This window comes from Pholcus phalangioides, unplaced genomic scaffold (assembly GCF_987345545.1).
Source record: "Pholcus phalangioides strain wild (caught in Gottingen) unplaced genomic scaffold, Ppha-v1.0 ptg000022l_1, whole genome shotgun sequence".
In the NCBI taxonomy this organism is placed as follows: Eukaryota; Metazoa; Arthropoda; class Arachnida; order Araneae; family Pholcidae; genus Pholcus; species Pholcus phalangioides.
The window spans coordinates 6056921-6072975 of record NW_028301615.1 but is presented as its reverse complement, the minus strand read 5'-3'; the positions used below and the strand labels follow the sequence as shown (position 1 = coordinate 6072975).

Here is a 16055-nt window from a genome sequence, read left to right as displayed (position 1 = left end):
CATGCTCCTGTCGGGAATTCCTGCTTCTGGAAAAGCCATCACTTTCCGCTGAAGGACTTCATCGTGACAACCTCCAAGTAGGATGATGTTTTGTTCTTTCATTGTAGGCAACTGGTCACTCCGAAAGTCCATGCTTCTTCAGGAAGTCCAGTCCGAGGATGCCCATGTCCTGGATGTTGGCTGCGAAGACGGCATGACGATAGGTGACCGACACCAACCTCGCTGAGACTTCCACCTTTCCACGCACAGCCACCTTCTCTCCCGTGACTGCCTGTAGGGTCAACGACGGTGGCACGTACAGAATTCGCTGCTGGAATCTTCGATCCAGGTCTCTCCAAACGATTCTGGCGTTGACTCCAGGGTCGATGCCCATCTGGCATGGAAACTCAATTTCCTTGCACAGTCTACGCTCCCCACCATGCAGCTGTGAGCCATGGTACACTCGACTTAGAGCGCTTCCTTCACATGCAGCGGTGATGGCTTGCCTCACGTTGTTGACGTCCTCCTTGACGGCAGTAATAACGTCCATCGCTGCCGTCAAGAACTTCCGCAATAGATAAGGTGACGTCTTCTCGGAAGGCAGCGAAATCGTCCTTGCCAGCACTCCTTGACACCAGTTTGTCCATGCCCGCTTTCATCTGAGCCATCATCTCCATCAATTACTTGAATTGTTTGCCCGTCTCGTCCTTCTCCATACTTCTTGTCTTGACCATTGTCCTTGCAGCACCGTGTTTCTGACACCAGTTTTGTCGCGTCTCGCCGCCGGGTCACTCGTCGAACCTCTTGTCACCAGATTCGTCTGGTCGCGCGGATCTCTCCAGGGTTCTTTGCCGAGGACTTGAACATGGGTAGACAATCCCACGAACGAGGATTCGAGAACAAATACTCGCCTTCATTTACATGAACTGCTAAAACTACTGCTAAACGAGAGCAACCGTCCGAGTCAATTTAGAATCTCGTCCTTTTCTTATCACAATCGCATGCCACACGAACCTTGCATGCGTTAACCAAGCCTTTTCAAATTCTACCATTCGTAACATTACTATTGTTGCTTCACAAAACAAAATAGACAACAAGAAACTTATTTATACGAAGGTGGTACAACCTTGTCGAGCGCGGGAAGCAAGACCAATGCATTCTTTTCTTCCTCCAAAGAAGCATGCACTTTTTCTTAACGATCGCAGCGCCACACTATCCATTGAGAAGAAATATAAGTAGAGGGCGAAAGCCCATGCATGCGCTCTTCCGAACAGGTGCTCAGAGTGCACCACGTGACTTATATAAGCAAAGCTGCCATATTTGGCGGTTATCTTACACGCTTCGTAATTTGGCGAGTTCGTAATCGCACACTTTGTCCACGGAGTTTCTTGCCGTTATATGCAGAGTATCTTCAGAAAATGGATGAAAACTATGAAAGACCATTAAATCTAGAATTGATGAAAAAATAATTTCGGATTTAATGAAAATTCAGAATGTCTGAAAGAAATAATTTTTCAGAAGTTAAAATCCTATCCTAATTTACAATAATGCTTTTGTCCCATAAATATTTTGTCCTTTTTTTGTTACATATGAGATGTAACAAATCTCACATGTAAATCACAATGTTAAATTATTTTAAGTGGATACTGTTAATTAGTTTGTATTGGTTAAAAAGTTGAATGGAAAGTTAAATTTAAACCTTAACAAAGATTAAGTTACATTAAGTAAACTTTGAATACTTACGAAACATAAAACCTCAAGAGTGATATAATAAAGCAAACACAGTGAAGAACATTTTATTAGATATTGTGTGTGCGTGTGGCACCAACTTGTATTTCACAAATATAGTCATCCGTTCATAATTCAACTAAAAAATTTTCAAAAGTCAAACATCAAATTGCTTATTCAAGACCTAGTTTTGATGATATATGATGCAAATAATTGATGTATAAACAAATAAAGAATAAAGATGCAAATAAACATGATTACACGTTGCTGCAAATGAACATGATGTATAAACACTATGCTGAGAATACGATACATAAACACAACGGGAATAAATATGATGTATGAAACAATGCTGCGAATAAATATGATGTATGAAACAATGCTGCGAATAAATAAATACTTGCAATATGGTTTCATGTTCCATATTATGGCTCCATATTTTTTGGTTGTTGCAAAATTACAGCTGGTGCCATCAATAGTCATAGAGACTACTTCCACACCAGTCTCTTGAACAGATTTCAAACATTCATTCATCAGGTTGGCCATCTGATAAAAATTTTTGCATTGCCAATGGGTTTGACAAGCATTTTTTTAATGTCTTCCACATGAACCTTGCTTGAATAAAACTAACGTTAAGGCAAAGGCTCCAAACTCTTGTGGATATTTTTCTATTTTTCAGCTGTCGTAAGTTCTGCTGCTGGACCAGGCAATAAAAACTATAAAAAAGGTGAAAATGACTATCAGAAAAAACAAGTACCTAATAAAGGAGCGGATTATTTTCAACATTTCAGGAATTGGGGACCATTCAAGTATTATGTAAGCAGATTTTCAACAATTTTTGACCCCCCCTTGTCAGCAAAACACAGCCCCCCCACCCGTTAGCAAAATTTCATCAGCAGCTTAGAATATTTCATATCTTCAAAAAGGGGTGGTTGATGACGTAAGCAACCTTCAACCCCCCCCCCCCGATGCTGACGTAATACTTCTTGAATGACCCCTTGGTTCTGAAAATTTTCATATGGCACTGAACTATGTGTTGTATATGTTGTATACAATCAAATAGCAAAATGCCACAAGTCAATTTTCCCAAAAAATTGATTTGTTCACATTCTGGAGTCTCGCTCATCAAAATTTTGGAAGGAGACAAAATTTTGTCTATCTTTCGGTTTATGAGGAACCAACGAAGGCAAATTGCAATAAGTCAAAAAGCCACAGTATCATATTTTTTACAAAATATTGTTTACAAATTTGCCCTCATGAAATTTTGAAAAAGTGACATTTTGCCATCAGAACACAGAAATGAGAATATTGAAAAAAAATTTAACGTGGACATACATAAAATATAAATGATAAACAAAAAAATTAATTGCACATATACCTTCAATACTTGTATAAATTTCTATAGTGATTTCAGTAATTTTAATTGTCCCTCTTTTCATTCATATTTACAGTCTTGCACGAATAATTACCATGTTTTACAAAGTCGGTAAAATAATATTCAGGAAAAAAAAAATTTAACGTAAAAACTTTTGAGATTTGGATTTCTTTCCATTTCATTAGGCTAATAATTTTTTTTTGTTTCAAATCTAAAATTTTACTTCTTTGACATTTTGAAGAAAAGTCTACACACAATCAAGATGTGTTCTGGCATTTGTGAATTACTCACAACTGAGCTTAAAAACTACTGACATGACCATACATGCAACAAGAGATTTGCAAGCACTGTTGACCAAGTTGATTGTCATTGGTTAGTTTATTTACAAAACTAGAGAAGGGAAGTAGGAAATAAAAAAAAAAATGTCTTAAATATATGCCATACCTAAATTCTTCACTCTGATAATGAATTTAATTCATTTCAAACCAAAAACTTCAGCTTAAAGGAAGAAAAGTTCAACTCAAGCAGATATTTGAGTCATCAGAGTTCAACTGATAGAAAATTGACTGTAGGTCTATATAGAATAACCTCATGAAAAATGCAACCATACCTCTAACATATTAGAAGCAGCATCAGAGATTGAAGACTTTTTCATGATTTCCAGCATTTCTTGAAGAGAACTGACTTTTATCTCGACTGACTTTCTTTTTTTTTCTGCCCAATATTGTAATTTAGCTATTATTAGGTTATCCTGTGGTTAGCTATTTTCAAAGCTTCAGTAGCTTATGGGCAAGGGGACTTCATACCATCAGAACCAAAATCTCCAAGGTAGTATTTCTTTTTATTTTTGGCAACTGCAAAATATGTTGACAGTAAAATTAGTGACAAGCATCAGTTTCACGTCAATCAACATGAAAACATAAAACAAAGTTTCGTGTTAAGAGAAACATGTCCACGAGTTTTCACATCTGCATTTTGAGATATTTTTCTTATGACAGACTAGAATCAAATTCATCTATGAAAAAATAGTTTAAGTTGGATTATAACAGAAAACTATATGTGTTTTGTTACCTGCATTGCTAAGGCACATTGAATTTTCATCACTTTTCCACTTCTTTTGTGACCTTCCAACAAGCTTTTTTTAGCCATGAACTACTCCCGATCAAAACTGTCTTCTGTAAAATGCTTGGAGCAAATTTTGAAGTAATCAGAGGCCTTCTCTCCAAAGATTGATTTCCCAAAGCTGCCTTTTTCCATGATCTTTAGAAAAACTGAAAAATAAAGAATATTTGTGTCAGTTCAAGGTAAAAAAAACGAGACTATTGGAATACAAATCCAAATAACGTTGTTAAAGTTGTTATAATTATTAACAAATTATGTTTTATGAGCAATATTTTTTTTTGTCCTCCAGCTACTACTTTGAAAATTGCTTTACTGTGGCCTCTGAATCTAATTTTTATAAACCCATTTTTGACTGATTTGGATATGTTTAAAATTTTTTTCAAGTTAAATCATACAAATTTTTACAAGAAGTTCATCATTTCAACTACTTCCGGGGCAGGGGTGAAGAACATATACCCAATATATGTATATATTCAATCCTGTTTCTCCATTTCTCTATTGTACTTTATTATACTTTTATTATTTATTTACTTTTTTATTTATACTTTTCTAAACTTTCTATTTTTTTTACTTTCACTTACTGTTACTTTTTAAATTTTTGTAAAAGCTGGGGGGTGGGGAAATCGCCCTCTCCAAGAAATTATCATTTTAGGAAATAGAAAAGTATAATGGTCATACTATTTCAAAAAAAAAGGTACAAAGAAATTACCTTTGATTTTTTAAAAATCACAATTCATATAATTTTTTCCATTTTTTTTGAAACTGCTTGCTCAGGTATGTTAAGTTAATCATATGTAAAATTTGTGTGCAATTTGGTTAAAAATCGGAAGATCTGTCGAAAATGGATTGAGAAAGGATCTTGGATCGCCAAGAACATCATCAACATACTTGTGGAACATAGTGACAAATAGATCAAAATTTAATTAAATTTTTATTCAAAAGTGAGAAATATTTATAACCATTTAGTAGTTAAACTGAATTTCAATACTTATCTAAAAATTAGCAAGAATGTGCACCTTATTTAACAAAAAAACGCAAGTTTTAATGAATGCACTTTTGCATAGTAAACTTTAATGACTAATATATATTTGAAAAAATTAAAATAGCTGCCTTTTTCCATGATCTTTAGGAAAACTGAAAAATAAAGAATATTTGTGTCAGTTCAAGGCAAAAAAAATGAGTCTATTGGAATACAAATCCAAATAACGTTGTTAAAGTTAAATAACGTTATTAAAAAATTATGTTTTATGAGAAATATATTTTTTTGTCCTCCGGCTACTACTTTGAAAATGGCTTTACTGTGGTCTCTGAATCTATTTTTTTATTTATTTAACTTTTTATTTATTTATTTTCACTTACTATTACTTTTTAAATTTTTGTAAAAGCTGGGGGGTGGGGAAATCGCCCTCTCCAAGAAATTATCATTTTAGGAAATAGAAAAGTATAATGGTCATACTATTTAAAAAAAAAAGGTACAAAGAAATTACCTTTGATTTTTTAAAAATCACAATTCATATAACTTTTTCCATTTTTTTTGAAACTGCTCAGGTATGTTAAGTAACTAGTAATCATATGCAAAATTTGTGTGAAATTGGGTTAAAAATCGGAAGATCTGTCAAAAATGGGTTGAGAAAACACATCCGAGCTGCAGTAGTTGGCGAAAAATTTGGTCGCCAAGAACATCATCAACATACTTGTGCAGAAATATTTATAACCATTTAGTAGTTAAACTGAATTTCAATATTTATCTAAAAATTAGCAAGAATGTGCACCTTATTTAACGAAAAAACGCACGTTTTAATGAATGCACTTTTACATAGTAAACTTTAATGACTAATATATATTTGAAAAAATTAAAATATAGAACGATTTTACGTACCTGTGAAACGTTATTCGTCCCCCTTCACACTCTTCTCATCACAAGCGTAAGCACAGCACATTAGCACAATTATTAACAAAAATAACACGCGAGAGCAGACGACGCTTCCGAGAGTCTATGGTAAACACATAGAAAATGGCCGCGGGAGGGGAAAGATCGTTTATAAGTCACGTGACCTTTACAGTCTGCACCCGAAAAATAGGGTTTCCCTCACTCTACTTTATTTCTCCTCTAAGCTCCACTCCCAATCTTGAGTGCACTTGGTATGTTATTGTGAATATCTGATCAAAACATGATAAAAAAAATTAATAGTTTCAATATTAAATTACATATTTCTTTATAAATGCTATGAAATTCTATTTTTGGTTTCATATTTTTAGAAAAAAATCGCCAAAAACATATTGTTTTAAATTCGCAGCTTTTGAAGGGATTCGTCCAGAGCTTAGATTAATATTTTCAAAACAATTATTCAATGATGAATGATTTAATTATAGCCCATTATCAATTTAATTTTTTCAGCTACCAATAAATAAGGAAATTTATCGATTGAATAGTTGGCTGCGATACCCAAAGATCGCTTTAAAACCGATTTCTTGAAAAATAATAACCCCAATACGCGTCCGTATTCAATGGGCTTATTTGAAAAAAATTCCAAAAGATAAACAATGCAATTTCATAGTTGAGTCGTTTACTTCATTTAACAATCCTATCAGCACAGGGTCGCCTTAAGAGTATTGGGGGCCCACAGGCCAACTGATTTTTCCGAGGCCCTACCTGGCAAACTCTCAAGAATTTCAACCAGTTATAATTTTTGTGAGGCCCTTCTTCTCTTGAGGGCCCCCCATGTATTAAGACGGCACTGTATCAGCATTAAGGAATTCTATCACTCACCACCACCAAGCAAACATCGCCAGCTGAACTACAGATCACTTTATCCACGGACGGTGTGATCGAGAGAGAATACCAAATTTCGTTTGAACTCCAACTAGGGTTTAGACGATCCATGGTTTGATTAGCTGCACTGTGAATACCACCCTCACCCGACCACCAATAGATGGTGCTTATTGGTAGTAAATTGCTGTATGATGATGCGTAGAAGTAAAGTAGTAGTCTCTGCATAAACAGTAAAACTTCGATTAACTGTCACTTGTTTAACCGTCATTTTCTGTTATCATTGTCTGGAAAAATAAAATACGGAAAGAAACAGCCCCAGATTTTAAGGTAGAAAAAGATCAGATCACTGCCATGGTCTGTACAATTACCACTGGCAATCATAGATTACCCCTGCTTGTAATTGGTAAACCATGTGCTTTCAAACATTTAAACATGAACACATTGCCTGTGAACTATTATGCCCAAAAAAGTGCTTGGATGAACCAAACAATTTTTTCAGAACGGTTCTACAGCATTTTCGTGCCTCAAGTTAGAGCTTATATGGCCAAAAAGCAGTTTGCTGCAGGAAGCACCGCTGTTAATAGACAATGCCCCTGACACAACCCTCTTGTGAACTGAAAAGTGATGGCAAAATAACATGCCTCTTTTGCCCAGCGAATACGATCCAATTTATCCAGCCTATGGACCAGGGCATAATTGAAAATATGAAGCGACATTACAGAAAAGCTTTTATCAAAGGCTTGCTTTTCTCTGATGCCATGACTATCAAAAAAATTTTGGAAGAGATGCAACATAAAGAACACTATTTTCAATATCGCCATTACCTGGGCTGACCTTATGTTGATTGTTTTGTGTGTGTATAAAATTAAATATGACATGTATTATTCAATTTTAAAGGGTTTTATTTTCATTTTCGCCCAAAGTGAAATCACATTACTGCGCATATACATTCAGTGATTTCTGTTATTAGTCACAGCCCTGGTCTGGACGGTGAATCGAAGTTTTACCATGCGTATATATACGAGACTCGTATGTAGGAAGTGAAAGGCAATAACATCCATAGTAAGTATGGGCTCCATACATAAAAAAATTAAACAGACAGTGTGAAATATTGTTGTCCTTTACACATAGTAATAATCGTTTAATGCTCATTAATAAAACAACCAGTAGGAAAAGTCTAAAATATTTTCATATGTAGTTGATATTAACATTCAATTAAACACGTTTTTCCCTTTCAATATAATGATTACCCGACACATCCATTTTTCACAGAATGATGGAGGAGGTTATAATGACTGTCGACTATGTTGATGAAATAGTTTCGTTCAGATTCTTTAAGTAATTTTTCTTTAATGGGGAGGGGGGGGGGAGAGAAAAAGAAGAAAGGACAGTCTCCTGTCAATTTTACATCAAATATTTATTATGAAACTGAAGCACATGTCAACAACAAATAATAACTAAATTGCTTTGTGGTGCTTTTTTCTTGAGGGTTCCATTTTTTGTCCTACATCTGTTACTTTCCGTTTTTTTTGCCCATTCAAATCAGCAGGCTTCAGAGCTCTGACTTTTCTTAACTTCAACTGCTTATAATTTTGACGCTGCATGTGAAGACGCCCATGCATAGTTCCAAATTGATCTTCCTTAACATTCTTGACAACTTTTTGCTGCAAAAAAATATATATATATACACATACACACACATAACAAGAGTAACAACTTTGTAATTAGGTTCTTGAGCACAGAGTGTCTATATAAAAAAGTTAACTTTTTATAACAACTCCCTTTCAGCATGAATGACATATTTCAGTACTGCACGTTATTTGTATACTTTTTCTAATTGACAGTATGCCTCTAGGATCATTGGTTCACCAGTAAAACACCATACGCTTTGTTACCTGAGCACCTTGTATATACTTGTACATAAACAATTTTCCCCAAATTTAGTCTCAACTTTCCCCCGTTTTTCGAATATCTCAGTGAATATTATACAATTAGAAATATAGAATTTTGTCGGGGGTCACAACCCATGGTTTGCGCACCACTGCCACAAATGAATAAAACTGACAATACAATTTTCAAAAAAAAAATATATAATAAAATTCTCATGAGAAACTTGTCAAATGTCCTTTCTATGTTGCAGCATTATGATAAATAAAGTTTTTTCCCCTATCTATATCAACGAGTGATATATCAAGTGATAATATATGGAAACTTGCTTCAAAACAAGGGTTGGCAAATTTTTTGCCGTACTGGAAAAAACCATCCCAGCTAAAATTGTTTTGCCAGTGGCAAAAATTGAAAGAACTTGAACTTTTATCAAATGAGTTTGAAGAATCTAAACTTTAGAAAAGCGAAACATTTAAAATATATTTTTTTAAACATCTAGAATCAACTGATTTCTTTTAATTGAGACTAAAGAGTTTGACATAAATATGAATAAAAACCATTCTGCCAAGCAGGTTGCCCATAAACAAATTATTAATAAAGTATGCCTTTTCTCAACGAAACCGAACACCAAAAGAATGTAACACAGGAATGCAATGAATACAGAGCAGGGTTGGCAGGTTTTTGACACATGACAGTTTTTGATGGTTTAAACCGCAGTTCAAACTGCCACGTCAAAAACCTCAAATATTGCTTTTCGATATAAAAAGTCAAATGCACATGTTAATTGCATGTAATGTTCAAAGTGACTATGTTATACAAATAATAAATATTTAAAAAATATGATTCTAAAATAATTTTCTACTCTAGACAGAATTATTTTAAGCAATATATTTTTTTTCTTATAAAATTTGAATAAAGCATAACATGAACATTGAAGAGAAAACTGTGGAACGATTTGACTTTCTCTGATTCAAGATGATTCTTGACCTTCCAAAATTTCTTCAACTGCTTATACATGTTTGCATTGATATAAACCGTCTGCTGTACTCTTTTTACAACAGATAAGTGTTTAAAAAAGTTTATTACATCATGTACGTTATGTTGATTTCTGTTATTATTAAATTATCTAGATAACCACTGATACTTAAAACGATACTCTTATTGCTCATAACATTGAAATATATCTAGCGATCAAAATACTAAATTGTAGGACTAAAATGTGATTTAAATTTGGCAATGCTAGCTTGTATATGTCAAACTTAGTTATTCTTACTTTTGCACTATGATATGGTACATTTACTAGCATTTATAATGCAATGGTTTCCAATTGAAGTTGTATTCAAACGTGCAAAACAAATGCTTTGGGTCTTGTCAGCTCTGCTTTGGTTGAAAATACTCTTTGAAGCTCTGTGAATTTATACACCCTGATCTAAGAAATTTTTAGGTGAAAATAAATGAGTTTAATTAGTGCATTAACAGATGCAGGGGCGTAGCCAGAAATTTCGTTCGGGGGGGGGGGGGGAACCAAAGTGACAGAACAACGAATTTGGCCATCTTTTTTCCTTTTTTTGGTAATTTTCTCACATTTCAGGGGGGGGGGGGAGTGTCTGCCCCCCCCTCTCGCTACGCCCTTGAACAGATGCTGTGTGAGAATTTTTATATGGAATAAAATTTTGGGCGGATCAGAAAATTTAAAATATCAAAATAGATATTTTTCCTCAGTAATTATCATTCTGAATATAAAACCGGAACAGCTTCGGTAAGGGGACACGCCAAGTTGGCGACTTTCTTCCGGCGATAAGTTGCCATTGTTGAGCGGGCTCTCGTTTGTTGTTGTTGTTCTGCTGGGTTGTCGTTGTTCCAGAATGTTCAAAGAATTCTGCCAGGCAGTGGCGCTGGTTGTTCTTTTTCCTTGTTCCTAGCGTCCTAGCCCGTCTTTCAAACGGTTTTACTGCCATTTTCAAACTGGTTTTCTCTTTTTCCATTCTATTCTCTCTCTTTTTTTCTTCCAAATGACGTCACCTTATAGTCGCGGCGTTTTGAAAAACCGTTGGGATAGTTCTTCATATTTTCTCTTCCTTCCGTATATATGATGTAGTGTGTGTGTCTCGGATTAATTGGAATTATTTTGGATATCTTTTCCCTCAGGTTGTACCTTTAATATTTTACAATATTTATTCTTTTCTACATGCAGGATGTCTCTGCATCGTTATTATTTTATTTATAAGAACCCGGATTATCCGAAAACAGAGTCCCGGTTTTAATTTATAATACATAGAATATATTTATTTATACAACATGCAGGACCGTTGTTTATTTATAAGAACCCGGATTCCCGGAAAGAGAATCCGGGTTTTCATTTATAATTATTTTTTCATTATAATTATGCTTGTTGGTTTTAGCATTTTTATGCTCGAATTTCAGCTCTTATTTATGTTTTCATTTCTCTTGTGTTTCATTATATTTTTCATATTGTTTTCTATGCTGGAGATTTTTTTTTTCGGCGCTTGTAATGTGTCTAACGGCCTTGGCGACTTCTGATGGGGTCGTCGGACATATTTGGCGCCAAAAAAAAAAGTCACAGAAAATCGCCAACCTGTCCCCTATACCAAAGCTGTTCCATAAAACCCTTTAATCTAAATAAAAGTAAGTGTTTTGTTATTTAACATATCAATCAAGTTAACAAAAACTATTTGACATCATTGACAGTAAGATTTTGATAGTTTTAATACAGAGTTAGTTTCTGGGGTCAAAAACCTAACCCTGATGCCCTATCATTAGGGATATGTAAATTTCACAAATTTTCTAATTTTTTCACAAAAAATAAAAATTAAAAAAAGTAAAATATATTTTTAAACAATAGCATATCATAGACCCTCGGCTAAAATGATTTTTCTGAAGCCTCTCCTCCTACCTTGCTAGAAATGCTTACTCTCGATGATTTGAACCAGATCTCATTTTCAGGAGGCCCCCTCTGCACTTGAGGTTTCTGGGCTGTGCTCGGTCGGATCCATGCATTAAGATGACACTGGTTGGATGTTATGTGTGTACAGGGGTCTGTCCAGACTTTTTGCACAGGGTCCTGTTTTTGTGAAAATGTACCTTATTTTTGTGAAAGCGTACCTTATTTTTGTGAAAACGTTCAAAATAGCAGTGAAAGTAATACTATTTAAACAGCAACCTCATTTTCCTATTTATTACTTTATACAAAAAAAAAAAAAATCTGTGTGTCGTAGTTTTTGCATTACTTTACTTTACGTTAATTTGAAATCAAATTGAGTTTCAAGTTAAAAAGTGAGAATTGCTAAATCTTCAGAAAAATATAAAAACATACCAACAATCATATCCTTATACGTCTATTTCCAGTCGATTTGAAAATATCAATGATTGAAAGGCATTCAATAGCTGTAAGCTTGTCGGGTCCATTGAGTATGATCCAAAGATGTCTGTCGAGAGTGGTTAGTGACAATTTTGATCTTAAATCGGTGCACACAAGGTTCATTTGAGAAAAGTCTCTCGACAGATGCTGTTGATGAAGGTATGATAGTGCATAATGATAATAACCTCATTAAATTAGGATAAGCAGTCCAGATGTTTGCATCATTCTCCAGAATTGTCAAAACATCATTTGGAGAAATTTTTTTCTCCAGAGTTTTTTTGGCCTCACATTTCTTGTCTTCTCTGAGAAACGCACTTGCTTCATTATTCTTTTGTGTCTCAAGATACAATTTTGCAAGAGATATCTCTTTATTGAACCCATTCTTTTCCATCATACCTTCAGATGCATTAAGTATGGGTTCCGATATTTTCACAGTCCCCCCTGAAATTCATTTCGATGCTCTCCACCATAAAATGACAATAATATATCCAGGCTTTCTTCAGGAGTCTCCACTGTCTTTAAATCTAAATTCATTGTGTGAAATATATCAAAGGCATTTAATATTTTGTTTTTCACACCAAATGCAGCAGACATTTCTTCCTGAAAATCACAAATAAAATTGTGAACAAAGTTTTCCTTAAATTCCTGGATTATGCTGTCTGCACTCATTCCATACTTTTTCTTTCTTCGTTTTTTCCTACTAAGTTCAGTGCATTGTTGGGAGAAGCACAACAGATCTTTACACTGCTTGAAGTGTTCCCCTGTATGTAAATCATTTGCAAGCACTTCAATTTCTTGACAAACAAGTAGAACCTTTGCATTAATAGAGCTAAACATGATTGTAGAGCCCTGAAGCCACAAGCTAAATCTGTTTATAATTGATTGGAGGAAGTCAGCCAAGAACAGAATACATAGGAGAACATCTGTATTCAGAAGTTGTTCTCTAATCCCCTTCAATTCAGGCTCCTCAGTCTTTGAGAAAAGATTATCGAGCGTTTCAATCAACTGTTAGAACCTATCAATCACTCGTTGGCATGCAAGTCCATAACCACCGCGTAACCGAAACACTCAACATTTTCAAAACATATACACCATACACATTTTGCTGAATATCTAAAAACACTTGCTGTTTCTTTGGGCTGTAGTGAAAAAGCTTCCATAAGCTTATGAGAACAGCATCCACAGCCTGTAGAATGGGATATTTTTTTATCAAATGTACAAAAACTAAAGCTAGTCGATGATTTCTGCAGTTGACATAAATAGAATGAGGTGCCAAGTGTCGTATACGTCTTTGTACACCTGATATTTCTCCACTCATCACATTAGTTCCATCCAAAGCTAAAAACAACAAGCTAGTGATTGGAATCGCTTTTGCTATCAACAACTTCTCAATAGCAGATGTAACAGATTCTGCATTTGTCGCAGTTAGGTTCACAAGACTGAGGAACTGTTCTCTGAGCGGACTTCCAGCTATCTTGTAACGCACTATTAAACCCAACTGTGTTCTTTGTGCTTCGTCAGTTGCCTCATCAGCTATCAATGTAAAGTAAGTGGCTACTTGCAAAGCCGTCAAAGTTTTCCTCTCTAAATACAAAGATATTGCCTCTGTAAGATTGTCTACTGACACATTTAATAGATAGATGGCATTCTTGCCACATGCAGCAAGATAGCATTCTATTTCTTTGTCACCAAGATCCTCACCAATGAACTTAACTACAGAAGAAAAATTATCGGAGACTGCCCATTTTTTTTTTATCATGAAGTACAAAATCTTTATATATTTTGTTAAAACTTTCACATTTTTTTCCTTAGTCTTCTGCACAGCAATTTCAATTTTTTCTGTAAACAAATACAAGGGATTTTTGGATGCAGTTTCTGATGCACTCACAGCTTGTTTGTGTTTCTGGCTATATATATATGCTTGTTGACACATCGTGTTGGGTGATCACCAAATTGCACCCCTTGGTCAATCCAGGGTCCCTTATCAAAAAATGTAGAACATATGCAACTGTGAAGCTTCTCAAAATGTGCAATGTTCAACAAATTCGGTACTTTTGGTCCCATTTTTCTAGTTTCTGTAGATTAAATTTTCTTAAAATCCGGCTCTACCGACGAATTCGTAGCATCTTTCAGCGCTTCCGATAAATCAGCAATGTCTTCCACCACTTTCGACGAATCGGTAATGTCTTTCGGCGCCTCCGATAAATCAGTGATGTATCGCGCCGTTTCCAAGGTTTTGGCAGCGCGGTTCGTGTGAAGGGTCCATTTTTTAGCCTCGGAATTTTGTGAAGGGTCCATTTTTTAGCCCCGGAATTTTGTGAAGGGTCCGTTTTTCTGCCCTGGAATTTTGTGAAGGGTCCGTTTTTCTGCCCTGGAATTTTGTGAAGGGTCCGTTTTCCGGACCCAAATTCCGGCTGGACAGACCCCTGGTGTAGTCAATTTATTCTAACTCTTTTTTGTTGCTGTGTTTTCAGCTATTGTTTCCATTCTGCGAGCAAATTTCCCACATGTTGGATGCCATTAATTTTACATTTTTAAGTATTTTTCCCCTTTACCAAATAAAATTGAATTTTTTCACGAATATTCATGTCAATTTTCAAGTCATTCTGACAATCGTTCTTTTTTTGTGTTTTGAAATCAGAACCTTAGTTATAATCACCCTGTATATCGTAAATCATCACTAATTAATCTGCATTATTTATGCTTCATTATATTCACCTAATTTTTATTATAGTTTCTGCAAAATAGCTTCCTAATTAAGCATACTGAAAGTAACTGGGGAAAACATCTTTATATTATATGATTAATAACGAAAGAATTTTCAAACAAGTAATCCATTGGGTTAAGCAAAAAATAATTAAATTGCAAAAGTTGGTTTTTGTTAAAATGTAAGAAATATTTATTGATTAATATGGGAATAGTGCTAATTACCATTAATAAACATTTTATTTTAATTAATTATTAGGTGTTTCAATGATTTTTCAGAAATTTTATTGTTTTTAATGTTAATACTATTTAAAAGAAAAAACCGGTTTAAACCAAAAAACTTGGTTTTAAAGAAAACCCGTTTTTTTTAACCAACCCTGATTGTGATGAATTTTAAGAAAACTGATATTTGGCCACCGAATATTTGGTATTCAGCCAAATTTCTCTTCGTCCCATCCCTATAATCGAAATAAGTATTAAATGCAGAAAAAACCATACAAAAAAGTTTGACAACAGGCAAAAAAAAAGGCATTTATGACATTTTTGCTGAACTTCTCACCTCTACTCGTTGCTTAAAAAAAACCACCACCACCGTCTATCCCAAAATCTCCTATGGTTGAATGCATGTCAACTTTTTTTTCACCTCTTACAACTCTCACACAGTTATATAAACATCCTTGGCTGCTTAAGTGATACATTCACTAAATGATCAATCAGCCAACTACTAATTATTTCAAAAAAAAAAAAAAAAAAAAATACCTTTAGTTCCTGAGGTTTTTTACAAGCTTGTTTGAAATGCTCCGTTGATGCCATGTTATTTCTACGAATAACCCAATCCATGCAAGGGCCTATTTCTTCTACATCAAATTCAGATGATTTTGAACTGTTTAAGATCAACCTATAATGAAGCAAAGTTTGAAAAAATTAACTGAAACAAGACAAGCAACCGCTACTGTAAAGCATGACAAACTGTACTATACATTAGTATTAACACTACTAGGATTTTAAAAAAAAAAAAAAAAAAAAAAATTTTTTATTTAAATCCAATATTTATTTTGGGTTTCAATCAAATTTAAAATGTAGGAATATTACATGCACTTTTTTCC

General features: G+C 34.4%; 1 protein-coding gene across 1 annotated transcript in view; it reads right to left on the bottom strand.

Moving 5' to 3' along the window:
- Positions 1–8375: 8375 nt before the first annotated feature.
- The window catches only part of Non3 (Ribosome production factor 2-like protein Non3), a 118986-nt gene continuing 111306 nt past the window's right edge, over positions 8376–16055 (bottom strand). Inside the window, exons 8-9 of the mRNA XM_089250162.1 lie at positions 15709–15847; positions 8376–8641 (exon numbers count right to left, since the gene is read on the bottom strand). Of these exons, the coding sequence (XP_089106288.1) occupies positions 8435–8641; positions 15709–15847 (346 nt within the window). The 3' untranslated portion in view covers positions 8376–8434. The remainder of the gene's footprint in view (positions 8642–15708; positions 15848–16055) is intronic.